This window comes from Asterias amurensis, chromosome 14 (assembly GCF_032118995.1).
Source record: "Asterias amurensis chromosome 14, ASM3211899v1".
In the NCBI taxonomy this organism is placed as follows: Eukaryota; Metazoa; Echinodermata; class Asteroidea; order Forcipulatida; family Asteriidae; genus Asterias; species Asterias amurensis.
In genome coordinates this window covers 8282469-8294693 of record NC_092661.1, presented here as the reverse complement: position 1 = coordinate 8294693, position 12225 = coordinate 8282469, and the positions used below count along the sequence as shown (strand labels likewise).

General features: G+C 39.2%; 2 protein-coding genes across 4 annotated transcripts in view; one reads left to right on the top strand and one right to left on the bottom strand.

Moving 5' to 3' along the window:
* Nucleotides 1–3067, top strand: part of LOC139947000 (serine/arginine-rich splicing factor 7-like) — a 27407-nt gene extending 24340 nt beyond the window's left edge. For all 3 annotated transcript variants that reach the window (XM_071944810.1, XM_071944811.1, XM_071944809.1), the window contains one exon: nt 59–3067. In XM_071944810.1, coding sequence (XP_071800911.1) covers nt 59–119 — 61 coding nt within the window. In that variant the 3' untranslated portion in view covers nt 120–3067. The remainder of the gene's footprint in view (nt 1–58) is intronic.
* Nucleotides 2481–12225, bottom strand: LOC139946998 (uncharacterized). The gene is made up of 5 exons (XM_071944807.1): nt 11822–12225; nt 10035–10162; nt 6708–7006; nt 5575–5737; nt 2481–4668 (listed from the first exon to the last, which is right to left on the bottom strand). The coding sequence occupies exons 1-5, from the start codon at nt 12129–12131 to the stop codon at nt 4366–4368; spliced, it is 1203 nt and encodes a 400-aa protein (XP_071800908.1). The 5' UTR covers nt 12132–12225; the 3' UTR covers nt 2481–4365.

Sequence of the window (12225 nt, the reverse complement as noted above, 5' to 3'; positions counted from 1 at the left end):
CATATTGGATATGGATAATTTAGATAATTTCTTGTTTGTTTTGTGTTTTTCTCTCCAGCCGATCAGTCTCCTACCACAACAGCCCACCTCGTCGCAGCCACTCTGGTGACAGAGACTAACGTTTACAACAAGGCTGAGACGAGAATTCTGTGGTTCGTGTCGCATGCAAATGTTTGCCTAAAAGGTGTCACGGTTCCCTTTTGTAAATTCATGAAATTTGGTCGAATGTAGAACTCAAGAAATTGTTAGAATTGTAACTGTTCATGGTAGAAATACATGTTATTTGTTTACACACACTGTAGAGTAGTTGAGGTGTACAGCAGTGCCGAGAAATTCACCAGCAGTTTTATTCAGGCCTGCTTAAATCTGAAAAGATGTTTCAATGAGCAAGTTCGAGTGTGTGTTTATGGTTAACTAAGATTGACTATTGTGACTCATACCCAGGCTGATCGGCCATTGGTAGACTACTGTTGTCGTCTACTGTTGTCGACCATTTGAAACCAGCATCAGGCCCATGGTTTCTTCTGTGGTCCCACGCTAATATGTGTAAAGCGTAGAAGGGAACCAGTGACACTTCAGCGAAAAATGTGGATAGGCATTAGAGTGTAACTGATGGTTGACTAGACTTTCAAACGAGCCGTTAATGTGAGTACGTCAGTCACTGCGCATGTACGTTGATGGTCAGTGTTCAATCAAGGGCAGATCAAATGTGGGCGACAAGATGTGGGCACTTGAACTTGCTCATTGTCGATACATGTATTGTTTATCTCCTTGTATTAATCATTCGTGTGTGTCACTGTCTACTGTAAGAACTTTCCCTTTTAATGTGTTTTTAATGAGATGCTTGTCAATGAGAATTAGCTTTTTATATAAAGAGATACACATGTACATGATTTGCTTAAAGACAGTGGACACTATTGGTAATTGTGGTAATTGTCAAAGACCAGTCTTCTCACTTGGTGTATCTAAACATATGCATAAAGGAACAAACCTGTGAAAATTTGAGCTCAAATGGTCGTCGAAGTTGCGAGATATGAATGAAGTAAACAAACACCCTTGTCACACGAAGCTGTGTGCTTTTATATGGTTGATTTCGAGACCTCAAATTCTAAACTTGAGGTCTCGAAATCAAATTCATTGAAAATTACTTCTTTCTTGAAAACTACGTCACTTCAGAGGGAGCCGTTTCTCACAATGTTTTATATTATAACACCCCTTGCAAGTATTCTGCCTGCTCATTGATTTAGAGCGCGTCACATGACATGTCTTAGTTTTGCTAGACGACGGCTGTGTGATAGTGCATCGTTTTGCCATGCGCTAGTCCGAAGACTAGCACACGGCGTGCAGTACCCAGACGTCCGTTGCGTGTACGAGGATGATAAATTAATAGTCTGTAACCATTTCGGATTGCACGACTCTACATGCAACACAGTAAGTAAAAGTGTTTGCAATCTGTATTCGCGTCGTCCGTGGATTGTAGCATTCAGGTCTGTAACTTAATAATAATAGTACAGTATTTAGAAATGTTTGGGGTGTTATAAAACAAATATTGACTGCTTTTACTCGTGCAATGGTTAAAAACTATGACTCCCTCGGCTTCGCCTCGGGAAAATAGAACGCTCCGAGGGGTCACCTCGGGAGTGATAGTTTTAACCATAGCACTCGAAGCAGTCAATATTTGTATACTATCAACCTCTCCCCATTAGTCTTTATCAAGAAAGGTTTTATGGCAATAATTATTTTGAGTAATCACCAATAGTCTCCACTGCCTTAAATGATACTGTAACTGCTTTGAAAGCCTGTTTTATTGCGACTATTTTTAATGTGAGCTGCTATAACCAAGATTTAGGTGCACTTACCCCTGGAAGGCCTTTCACTGGTCATTTGTAATATAACTCATTAAAGGATATGAGGAATTGAGGAGGGTCCATCAAGAGATATATCCAGATTAATTTTCAGAGAACCACTTTTAAAATCTCACACCCGTTGCAGATAGGCCCTCCAAAGTCATGCCGAACCAAAATCTGAATTAAGTACATGAAAAGTTTGACGCCTGAAACCGTTAGGAGCGACTTGCACGCTGAAGTCGAAAGACCTCTGGAGCGCCGTGGTTTCAGACATCGCTCTTGTTTGGAGCTGAACCTAATGTGAATGTTATGTTAAGTTCGCCGGTATGAAACCAAAATTTTATTGGGTCGACCCAGAGTCGTTCCTAATCTATTTGGTTTGGCCCGCCTCCGGAGCGCCTGTCTGAAACGGATGTTACAGATGCAACTTTTCTCACCAGGATTAACATTCCATGGCTGCATGCATTTTTTGGGAAGCGAGTTTAAAGGAACACACTTCCTTGGATCGGACGGATGGGTCAATAAAAAGCATTTGTAATAATTTGTTATAAAATGCATACATTGGTATAAAGATGTTTTAAAAGTAGAATACAAATTTGTCTAGAAATTGCGTTACTTTTCGTCCGACTTACCTAAGACCCGACTTATTGCAATAGGCTTAATGACTGACTAAGCTAAGACCGTCTAAGGCAGATAGCCTGTTATAACTGACTGGTCTTAGACTGCTGACTAAGACCGTTTTATTGCAATCCGCCCCAGGCCTTTAGTCGGAAAAGCAGCTAACTGATGATTTCCCTTGTACATAAATCGGATTAGGCTACACAAAGTGTCTTAGTTGTATTCAATGATCACCATACTAGATATTTGCATCAATGTGCCCAAAACAAAACACTCAATATTTTGTACAGGTATGTAAAAATTGCCGATTTAAATAATTCTATGCCAAGTCATGAACAGCAATATTGTTATTGTACATGTATGCTGAACTTTACCCGCTTTTCAAAGCTTTATTTTCAGAACTGAGCAAATACACTTGTAAAATGTACCATGGGACAAGTTGAAATGTATAATACAATGATTAATTCAATGCCCTCATTTAAATGCACTTTGTCTGTGGTGTATATAGTGAAGGTTTGTATTTTTGGGTCAACCATAGCTGCTTTAAATTTTGTGCAAATGCTGTTCCACAGTTTCCATTAAAACAGAAAGTGACAAAGTAATACTTGCAGTAGATTGTGATTTTTTTAATAATAATTTTTGTGTTCGAGCAAGATTATAAATACATGTACATTATCAGCTCCTTATTATTGAAGCAACATTACAGAATGTTTTTTTTCTAACAAGACAGTTGCTGGCATTGTAAGCACTTTATGTAATCCACCATCCATAAAGTGACGAGTCTGTTTAAGATTGTGAACCGATTAACTATTATGCAACGCATAAAAAAAGGTAAAAAATAAAATCCAAACAGGCAATTAGTTTTATTTATTTTTCATCAAAAACATGTCAAGACAATGGTCCCCAAAACACACACACCCCTGTTGCTTTGAGGTGGTAACTTTTCTTTTTCAACCCACTGGACAAATAGCGCTTGGACATATAGCGCTTGTACTCAATTTGTTAAATCCTTTTTGGGGAGGGCATCTTCATGTTCTTTCATTCCGGTCAATATAACAAAATCGAAGATCGATCGGCCATCTGGGTCATGAGAAAATTGTGAACCGATTTACATTTATGCAAGGCATAAACAAAGAGTAAAAAATAAAATCCAAACAGGCAGTTAGTTTTATTCATTATTCGTTAAAAAAATTTCAAACGATAGTCCCCAAAACACACCCACCCCTGTTGCTTTTGGGTGGTAACTTTTCTTTTCCAACCCACTGGACAAATTAATAGCGCTTGTACTCCAATTGTTCAATCCTTTTTTGGGGAGGGCATCTTCATGTTCTTTCATTCCAGTCAATATAAAATCGAGGCTGGAAGGAGAAAAAAGTCTGGTTCCTTGTGGTACATTAAATGTTATCATCCATTGATGGTGTTTGATAAAAGGAACATGACCAAATTAGTGGCAGCTTTTATAAAAGTCTACCCTCCTCACAGTGCTCCTCGTCTTCAATTGTCACTTTGTTCTTCCTTGTCACTTTGCTCATCTTGACTTATGTTCCTCCTTGGCAACTTGGCCCTTTACTCATCTTCACAGATGCTCCTCTTCACTCGTCACTTTGTTTCTTGCCTATACATACCTTTGTCCTCACTGTCACTTTGCTCATCTTGACTGTGTTCCTCCTTCGACTACTTGGGTCTTTGCTCATCTTTACTGTGCTCCTCAACTTCACTTGTTATGCTGTTCCTCGTCTTTACTTTTGTCCTCATTGTCACTTCGCTCATCATAATATGTCCCCTCTCACTTTGCTCATCTTCACTTTACTCCTCCTCTTCACTTGTCATTTTCTGCCTCTTTATTTTGCTCATCTTCACTTGTTCCTCATTGTCACTTTCTTCCTTCTCGCTGTCCTCATCATTTTTCTTCCTCCTCACTTTGCTCCGAGTCATTTTCTTCTTCCTCACTTTGCTCATTTTCTTCTTCCTCACTTTGCTCATTTTCTTCTTCCTCCTCACTTTGCTCCTCATTTTCTTCCTCCTCATTTGTCTCCCCATTTTCTTCTTCCTCATTCCCCTCCTCATCACTTATTTCCATTAATCCTGGTTGCCTAGTAAAGATGTTGGTGTAGTTGTAGTCTGACCCATGCTTCCTACAAAGACGTCGTGTGGTTGCTGCGTTCGGGCAAAGTCCACAAAAACCACTCAGAGCATTTACGACCTGAATAATAAACATTAAGAGTTAAAAACCACACATTAAGGGGATTATTTCACTCATAAATGCTAAAAACAGAAATATTAAAGGTCGCTTCATTTCTCTGTGACGAGAAATGACTGGTTTGAAATATGTTTTAAACTGAATAGTGCTCATCACCTTTATGGCCATCTGCTCACCTACATTGAAATTACTAACAATCAAATTTAGTAAAGCAACTAAGTAACTTTTGTGGATCCAATTGTCAGCCATGAAATTAATCCCAACTCACTGTGAATAAATATGTACTCAAATTTACCTATAGAAAATTCAATTTTATGAGTCGTCAGAACTGAGAGATTAAAAGAGAAAATCACAGAGCAATGTTTTCGGAAGTGTTGCATAAATCCTTTGAACATGTCAAATAAGTTTTAGCTAATCGTTTCTCTAACAACTAAAGCACCTCAGTAGAAAATATTTTAAGGGAAGCTTTCTACCATCATCATCTTTAAACCGTGTAAGTTTAGTGTAATTGTGTACAGTTGAGGGTTCTGTTTTGTGTCAGACAAAAAGTACCCAAACCTTAAAATGATGTAAAGTGTGCTTTTATTTGACACTAACAAACAAGACATGATCGAACATCAAACAAAATGGGTCTGTACATTCCAAAGACAACTTTTTTACATTAAAAGTCGAATCTTCCTAGCTAACATTGGGTCCATGGGTCTTTTGTACAGCTGGTATTTTCAGGAAAACTTTAGCTGGCATGTCAGTGGTATTGGAAACCCAATGTTTTGTGTATTATTAACTTTGATCTTCATAGTCTAATTAAGAATTGTGTGGTATGTGCGTTTTTCGGTTGGACATTGTAGTGAAGTAACACCAATTTTGTTTTCTCTACAATAAAAGTTTTCTCAGCCCATCATTTTTTACCATAGAGCGTGTGCCATGTTTCGCCAAATACTGCCCTAGTAGGATGGCTATCCTGCTTGTTTTGTGCTTAATGTTGCGTCTGCCACCCCTCATCCTGACCAATGATGACAGTACAACGCCCAGTCCTGGTACTTGACAACCTATCCCCTCTCCATCGCTGCTCCTACAAACAAATCAATAACCAAGAATCAGTCCAGGTAAAGATTTCAATTGAACAGAGAGTCCGTACGATTAGCTTCCCCGGGTCGACCCCAGTGTGCTCATCTAGGTGGGCCCCTGCCATGAGCTAGCTGAACGATCACTCACCCTCTCGTGGTGAAGACATTACCTCGGGCCAGCCCCATTTGACCCGCTCCACAAAGCAGAGCACTTAGGGCTGATCAAAGGGAGCCCCTGGAACGCCATCAAAGCTATTCGAAAGTACCAGGGGCAAATCAGGGTCGACCCGGGGAAGCTAATCGAACCCACCCAAATTGTTTACTCCCATAAATGGCGGACGGTGTTAGTTCACAAAGTAAAAGAAAAACCGCGCAATTTCAAGGCAAATTTGTATTCTACTTAAAAAAAATCTTTCTAACCATATGCTTTTCAAAGACCAACTCGTCCCATCCAAGGCAACATGTTCATTTAATGTAAAGCTGATGACATTGTGTTTTGTGTCCTCCGACCTACATGTATACAGTCATCTATAAAGATGCTATGTCAGATTTTTGACCCCAAAATTTTGATTTAAAATTCAATAGGTGTTTTGATGGGGGTCAAGAAAGTCACTGCTCGAAAAAGTCCGCCAATTATTAGTAGCAGTGAAATAAAGTGCTCAAAATTAGTTTTTGTCGGGATCCCGACAATATATCACGCAACCAATTCTTATGTGTTTTACAAGAAATGTTTTAAATTTTTTTTCATGGTTCCTGACCATTAAAAGTAGAGGTTAAACTTTTTTCGTTAGAGCGGGTGATACTCTTTGAAATACCATTCACTCAAAAAAAAAAATTTTTTAATGTTTGGGACGTAAAATCTGACATAGCATCTTTAACTTTGAAGCCAAGATCACAAGTTGATCTGAAGGTCTTGTGCCCCACCTCCCCAACCATAGTTTTTGCTATTTAGCAAGCAAAGATGAGTTTACTTACAGCTTTAATCTATTATCCTTATTGTTTTTAATCAGGGCTCCCTGCAAGGCAGCATATAGCACTGGGAAACTCGTCTGGAATGCTCTGAGAATGGGGTTCCATAGGAAAGTCCCGGTTGCGTCTGCAAGCAAAATGGCTGGCGGTACCCTGACGAACTGACGCATCTCAGCCCTGACTAACAACACAATGGCCCTTAGCAACTGCTTTCTGGCTGTCATGTTTGTCTTGTAAACCATAGTGAAGGCGCGTCTGTAGTTTGAATTTCGTATCCTGTTTATTGTAGCCTCTTTGATCCCAGGCTATAGTTTTTGCAAATAAAAAGAAGAAAAATGTATATAATGAACAAATTTATGTCGGTTAAAGGAAGGTTACAGAATTGGTAAGAAAAAAAAACGCGACGATCACAGATTTACATAAAACTGACACAGTCTAAATCATGATGATAGTAGAAAACATCCCTCGAAATATTTCTGTTTGAAATGTCATATTTGATGAGAAATAAATAATCTAACTTAGCGTTTGGAGTTTATCGCTCAGTGAGCATGTAGGCCCCTGTTCATTTTTATTTTGGCATCAACGCAATGCAAAGTTTTTAATGGGTTTTTCACTATTCTCTCGTGACCTACATGTAAATGGCCGATCGATCTCAAACTTCGACAGGTTTGTCAGTTTATGTTTCGACAGGTTTGTCAGTTTATGTTTAGGGTGGATGACATAAAGTGCTTACATGTACACTTCCAGCAACTTTATTTGTTAGAAAAAAACAATTCTGTAATGTTCCTTTAATGGTACAGCTTGTAGGTGATGTTAGTACATGTACATGTACATGTGTATGTCTCGTGGGATTATACCAATCAATCGATCAGAGGGGTTTTATACAGCACCATAATCAACCAAAGTCATTCAAAGACACTGGACAAAATTAATAGGCCTAACGATCGCTTGTCGAAAAAGAAAACCATTTGAGGGGTTTCTTGAAAATGTGAATATTGTTTAATAGCATCCTTGATGTGATTCGGGAGAGTGTTCCATTCTTTTTCGTCCAAAACAGGAGAGTGAGCAATCTGCAAATGACGCAGCATGGGCTCTGGGCGCGATGGGAAAATGTGGATGATCTAAACTGTCTGCGTTGTGGTTGCAGTTGTAGTTTAAGTAATAATAATTTGGGGGGCCAATCGTCCTTACTTGCAGCTAAGAGCTGAATTGCGAAGGACGCGGCTACAACGTGTTCGAGAAGCAGGCATGCAAGGGCGCATTCGGCTGCCAGCCACATCAACCCATTATGACCACGGAGCACAGCCAAAATCGAAAGTGTTTGATTTTTTCCTGAGGGAGGGAAACCGGATAGTCTGGAAAACCCTCGTGGCACAGCAGAGAACCAACGCACAACTCAACTCACGTATAGCCCCGACCGGGAATCGATCCTGGGTCACCTTGGTGAGAGGCGAGCGCTTTACGCACAAGCCAACCGTGCCACCAAGTAAGATAAATGTAGGATGGCGACTGTTTATTAAGAGATAATAGCACACAGTCAAGTCAGGAGTGTTTCCAAAAAGGTATTTGTCACCTTTGGGCCACCTCAGACTTGTCATTCGAGAAAAAAAGACACTAAAGTCCCATTCATACTTCCTGTTAATACTCGAAAGAGTTGAGATGTGCTTTGTGACTTGTGTGAGTTGTTCCTTGCATTTTTTTTCTTCTTCAAAATCAGCATTGCATTTGCAGGTATTAAAGACACTGAACATTATTGGTAATTGTCAAAGACCAGTCTTGTAATTTCGTGTATCTCAACATTTGCATAAAATAACAAACCTGTGAAAATTTGAGCTTGATTGGTCGTCGGAGTTGCGAGATAACTATGAAAGAAAAAACACCCCTGTCACACGAAGTTGTGTGCTTTCAGCATGCTTTCAGATGCTTGATTTCGAGACCTCAAATTCTAAACTTCAGGTTTCGAAATCAAATTTGTGGAAAGTTACTTCTTTCTCGAAAACTACGTCACTTCAGGGGGAGCCGTTTCTCACAATGTTTTATACTATCAACCTTTCCCTATTACTCGTTACCAAGTACGGTTTTATGCTGAGTAATTACCAATAGTGTCCACCGCCTTTAAATGAACCTGGCTTTAATTGGCAAGCAGTTTGCAACAGCTATAGTTCTGTTGATCTCATTATGTTTTAAAAAGACAAATCTTCCAAATTCAAGTTTGGACATCAAAAATGGCACAAAACTCCCAAATAGTTCCCTTTTTTACTGCATTGTGCTAGATGTAAAACAAAATGAGAACAAGAGTTATGGTTAAAAGCTTAGGACTGGACACACCTCACAATGTTTCAAACTTTTTTTATTTAAGTCGCCAGACACACAGGGCCTGAAGGCCACTTCAAGGTGTGGGCTACAATTTTGTTTTTCCAGGGGCCATTGCCACCTACTTCTGGGGCTGAAACAGGGCTACACAATAGCTACATGTGTACTCCATTGCTCGTTACCAAGTAAGTTTTTATGTTAGACAATTATTGTGAGTAATTACCAATAGTATCCAAGCCTTTCAAGTCATGTGATTGTTTGATTTACACCACCAGCTGTACAGACCGAATAAACCCAAAGCATACTAGCTGGGTGGTATGGTACTCTGTTGCGTTGGTTCTCTGCGGTGCCACAAGGGTTTTTCAGACTATCCGGTTTTCCTCCCTCAGGAAAAAAATCAAACACTTTCGATCTTGGCTGTGCTCCGTAGTCATAATGGGTTGATGTGGCTGGCAGCTGAATGCGCCCTTGCATGCCTGCTTCTCGAACACGTTGTAGCCGCGTCCTTCGCAATTCAGCTCTTAGCTGCGACTAAGGATGATTAGCCCCCAAATTATTATTATTATTATTATTATTGGCAGTCTGCAGTACCAGTGTTTATTGCTACCAGATTAAGAGGTGGGAATTAATGGCAGTGGACCAGACTATTGGTAACTTCTCAAATTAATTGTTAGCATAAAACCTTACTTGGTACAAGTGGGGAGAGGTTGATAGTACAAAGCATTGTGAGAAACGGCTCCCTCGGAAGTAACATGGTTTTCGAGAAAGAAGTAATTTTGTTCACGAATTTGATTTTGAGACCTCAGAATTAGATTTTGAGGTCTTGAAATCACGCATCTGTGAGCACACAACTTGTGCAACAAGGGTGTTTTTCTTTCATTATTCTCTCCCAACTTCGACCAATTGATTCAAAATGTCCACAGGTTCGCTATTTTATGCATTGTTGAGATACACCAAGTGAGAAGACTGGTCTGTGACAATTACCATTGTTAATAGTGTTTTCGTTAAATATCCTTTTACCTTTTTCTTTTTCGGCGGCTCATAATCAGGATTCAAATGCTGAAACTCCAATGCAATAGGATCATCGGTACATGGAAGCTTCCGTTTTTCCGGGGGTACTTTTGAAACCATTTTTGAACACACGAACCCTAGATATCACACAAATAAAAATTAAGTAAACCAACCCTCCATTAACGATATTTATCGAAATAAATCAACATTTTCTAGGTAAACTGTTTGTTTCACCTGCACACATACTCACTGTGAATGAAGATGATTGTAACATCTAATTTACCTGTAATAATAGTTTTAGCTTCGTTAGTCGTCAAGTTTTTGAGGACAAAAAAAGGAAATCAGTGAGCAAATTTTCAGGAGAGTCCCGTAAATACTGTTTACAGCAGGTCAACTACTACTGATTACATTGTACTTTTAGTATAAAAATAAAGTTCATCTCCTGAGATGAAAAATATTTAGGTGATAGTTTTACTCTAGACCCAATGACTGGGGCACTAGATTCTTTATTCAAAATTTTGACATTATCGGTCATAATGTCAAATTGTTTTAAAAAGGAATCTAGCATGCCCCAGTGAGTCACTGGGTCTAGTTTGCACCTGCGCTTATAAGACAGTTTCTTCATTCCTGTTGGTCAAGAGCAATGGCTGAAACAGTTGTGCCACGGCCATATCACGTAATACGTGCGACGCGCACAGCATCTCCTTATAAAACTGAGTTGTTTACTCGAGGGCCTTACCATTTCATAGCTGGAGGAGTGTTGTGTTGAAGAAAATCATTGAACAATTATAATTTTTTTGCATTTATTTTAATTTTTGACCAAGAAGTGTTGATGTTTTTTGACAGAAAAGGTATTTATGAATGGGAATCAAAGTGTGTTAAATCAGTTTTCAACTAGTGGTTTGAACCCGCCGAGGCCTGGTTCTTGATAATTTACCTCGACTTCGTCTCGGTAAAATTATCAAGCCCAGGCCTCGGCGCGAGTTCAAACCACTAGTTGAAAACCTCTTCACCACATATTAATTCCCTTATTATAATAACAAATAATAACAAATTTTAAATATAGCGCATCACTGCACTTTTATACATTAGTGCCCTGGTTATGGGGCCAATAACGTTCCTGTAATGTTTCTCATCTCTCCAGTTGTTAGGAAGTATACAGCCCTGAGGGGGGGCTGAGCTGCCTGTAAGGCGCTTGTGGCTTTTCATACACAATATCAACCTCTACCCTTGCAGGTACACATTTATACCCCTGGGTAAAGAGAAGCAATTATAGTAAAGTATCTTGCTCAAGGACACAAGTGTCATGACCGGGATTGGAACTCACACTCCAGTAAATTAGCACCGGAACTTGAATTCGATGCTAAAATTTTTAAAATGGTAAAAATTGTCAATAGACCAGTCTTCTCCTCTGTTTCTCAACATTTTGCACAAAATAACAAACCAGTGAATACAAATTACTTGTGTAACAGCTACAGAAAGTTGGAGCTCAATTTGGGCTGTCTAATATTAATAAGGGATAACTTTCCGTATGGCGCCACCACTTTTTCACTCATTTTTACAAAAAGGGATATATCAATCAGGTAAATTAGATACTATATTATTTTATTTCGAATGAATAAGTGGTGGCGCCTTACGGAAACCTTTCCTTAATAAGTTGCGAGGAAAGAAATAAACACCCTTCTTACGGCCGCCCATCGAGTTAAACGCAACTACAACTACGTCTAAACTAACCATTCATAAAAATAAAATAAATCATAATCATGTTTTTGTTTATTTCTAAAGTGCATCTTTACCTTGCCTACTTATCAGATCAGTGAGTTTTTCCTTAGCTACCAGCAATTGGTTACGTTGGACTTTAACATGTAACATAGCTTGAGCACACATTAAACATGTGTATTGTTGTGTTTGTTTACGTTTTGTAGCCTTCTGTGGCGTCTTCGATGGGTCCAAATTGACGCCTGTACATTCGGTGATCAGTTCATGAACTACCATTCCCAACGCTCCACCGGGTTGGTAGCTAAAGAAACGGGTTAAAGAACACTTTTGCTTGGCATTTTCGGGCTTTGGGCCGAACACTCGGTTGCACATAATACAGCGGTTCATTTTGAAATGAAAAGTTCGTATAGAGATCAAGATCTCAACTAGATTCTAAAAGAATTTTGATAGTAACAAGAAGATTCATTTAACGCCAACACCA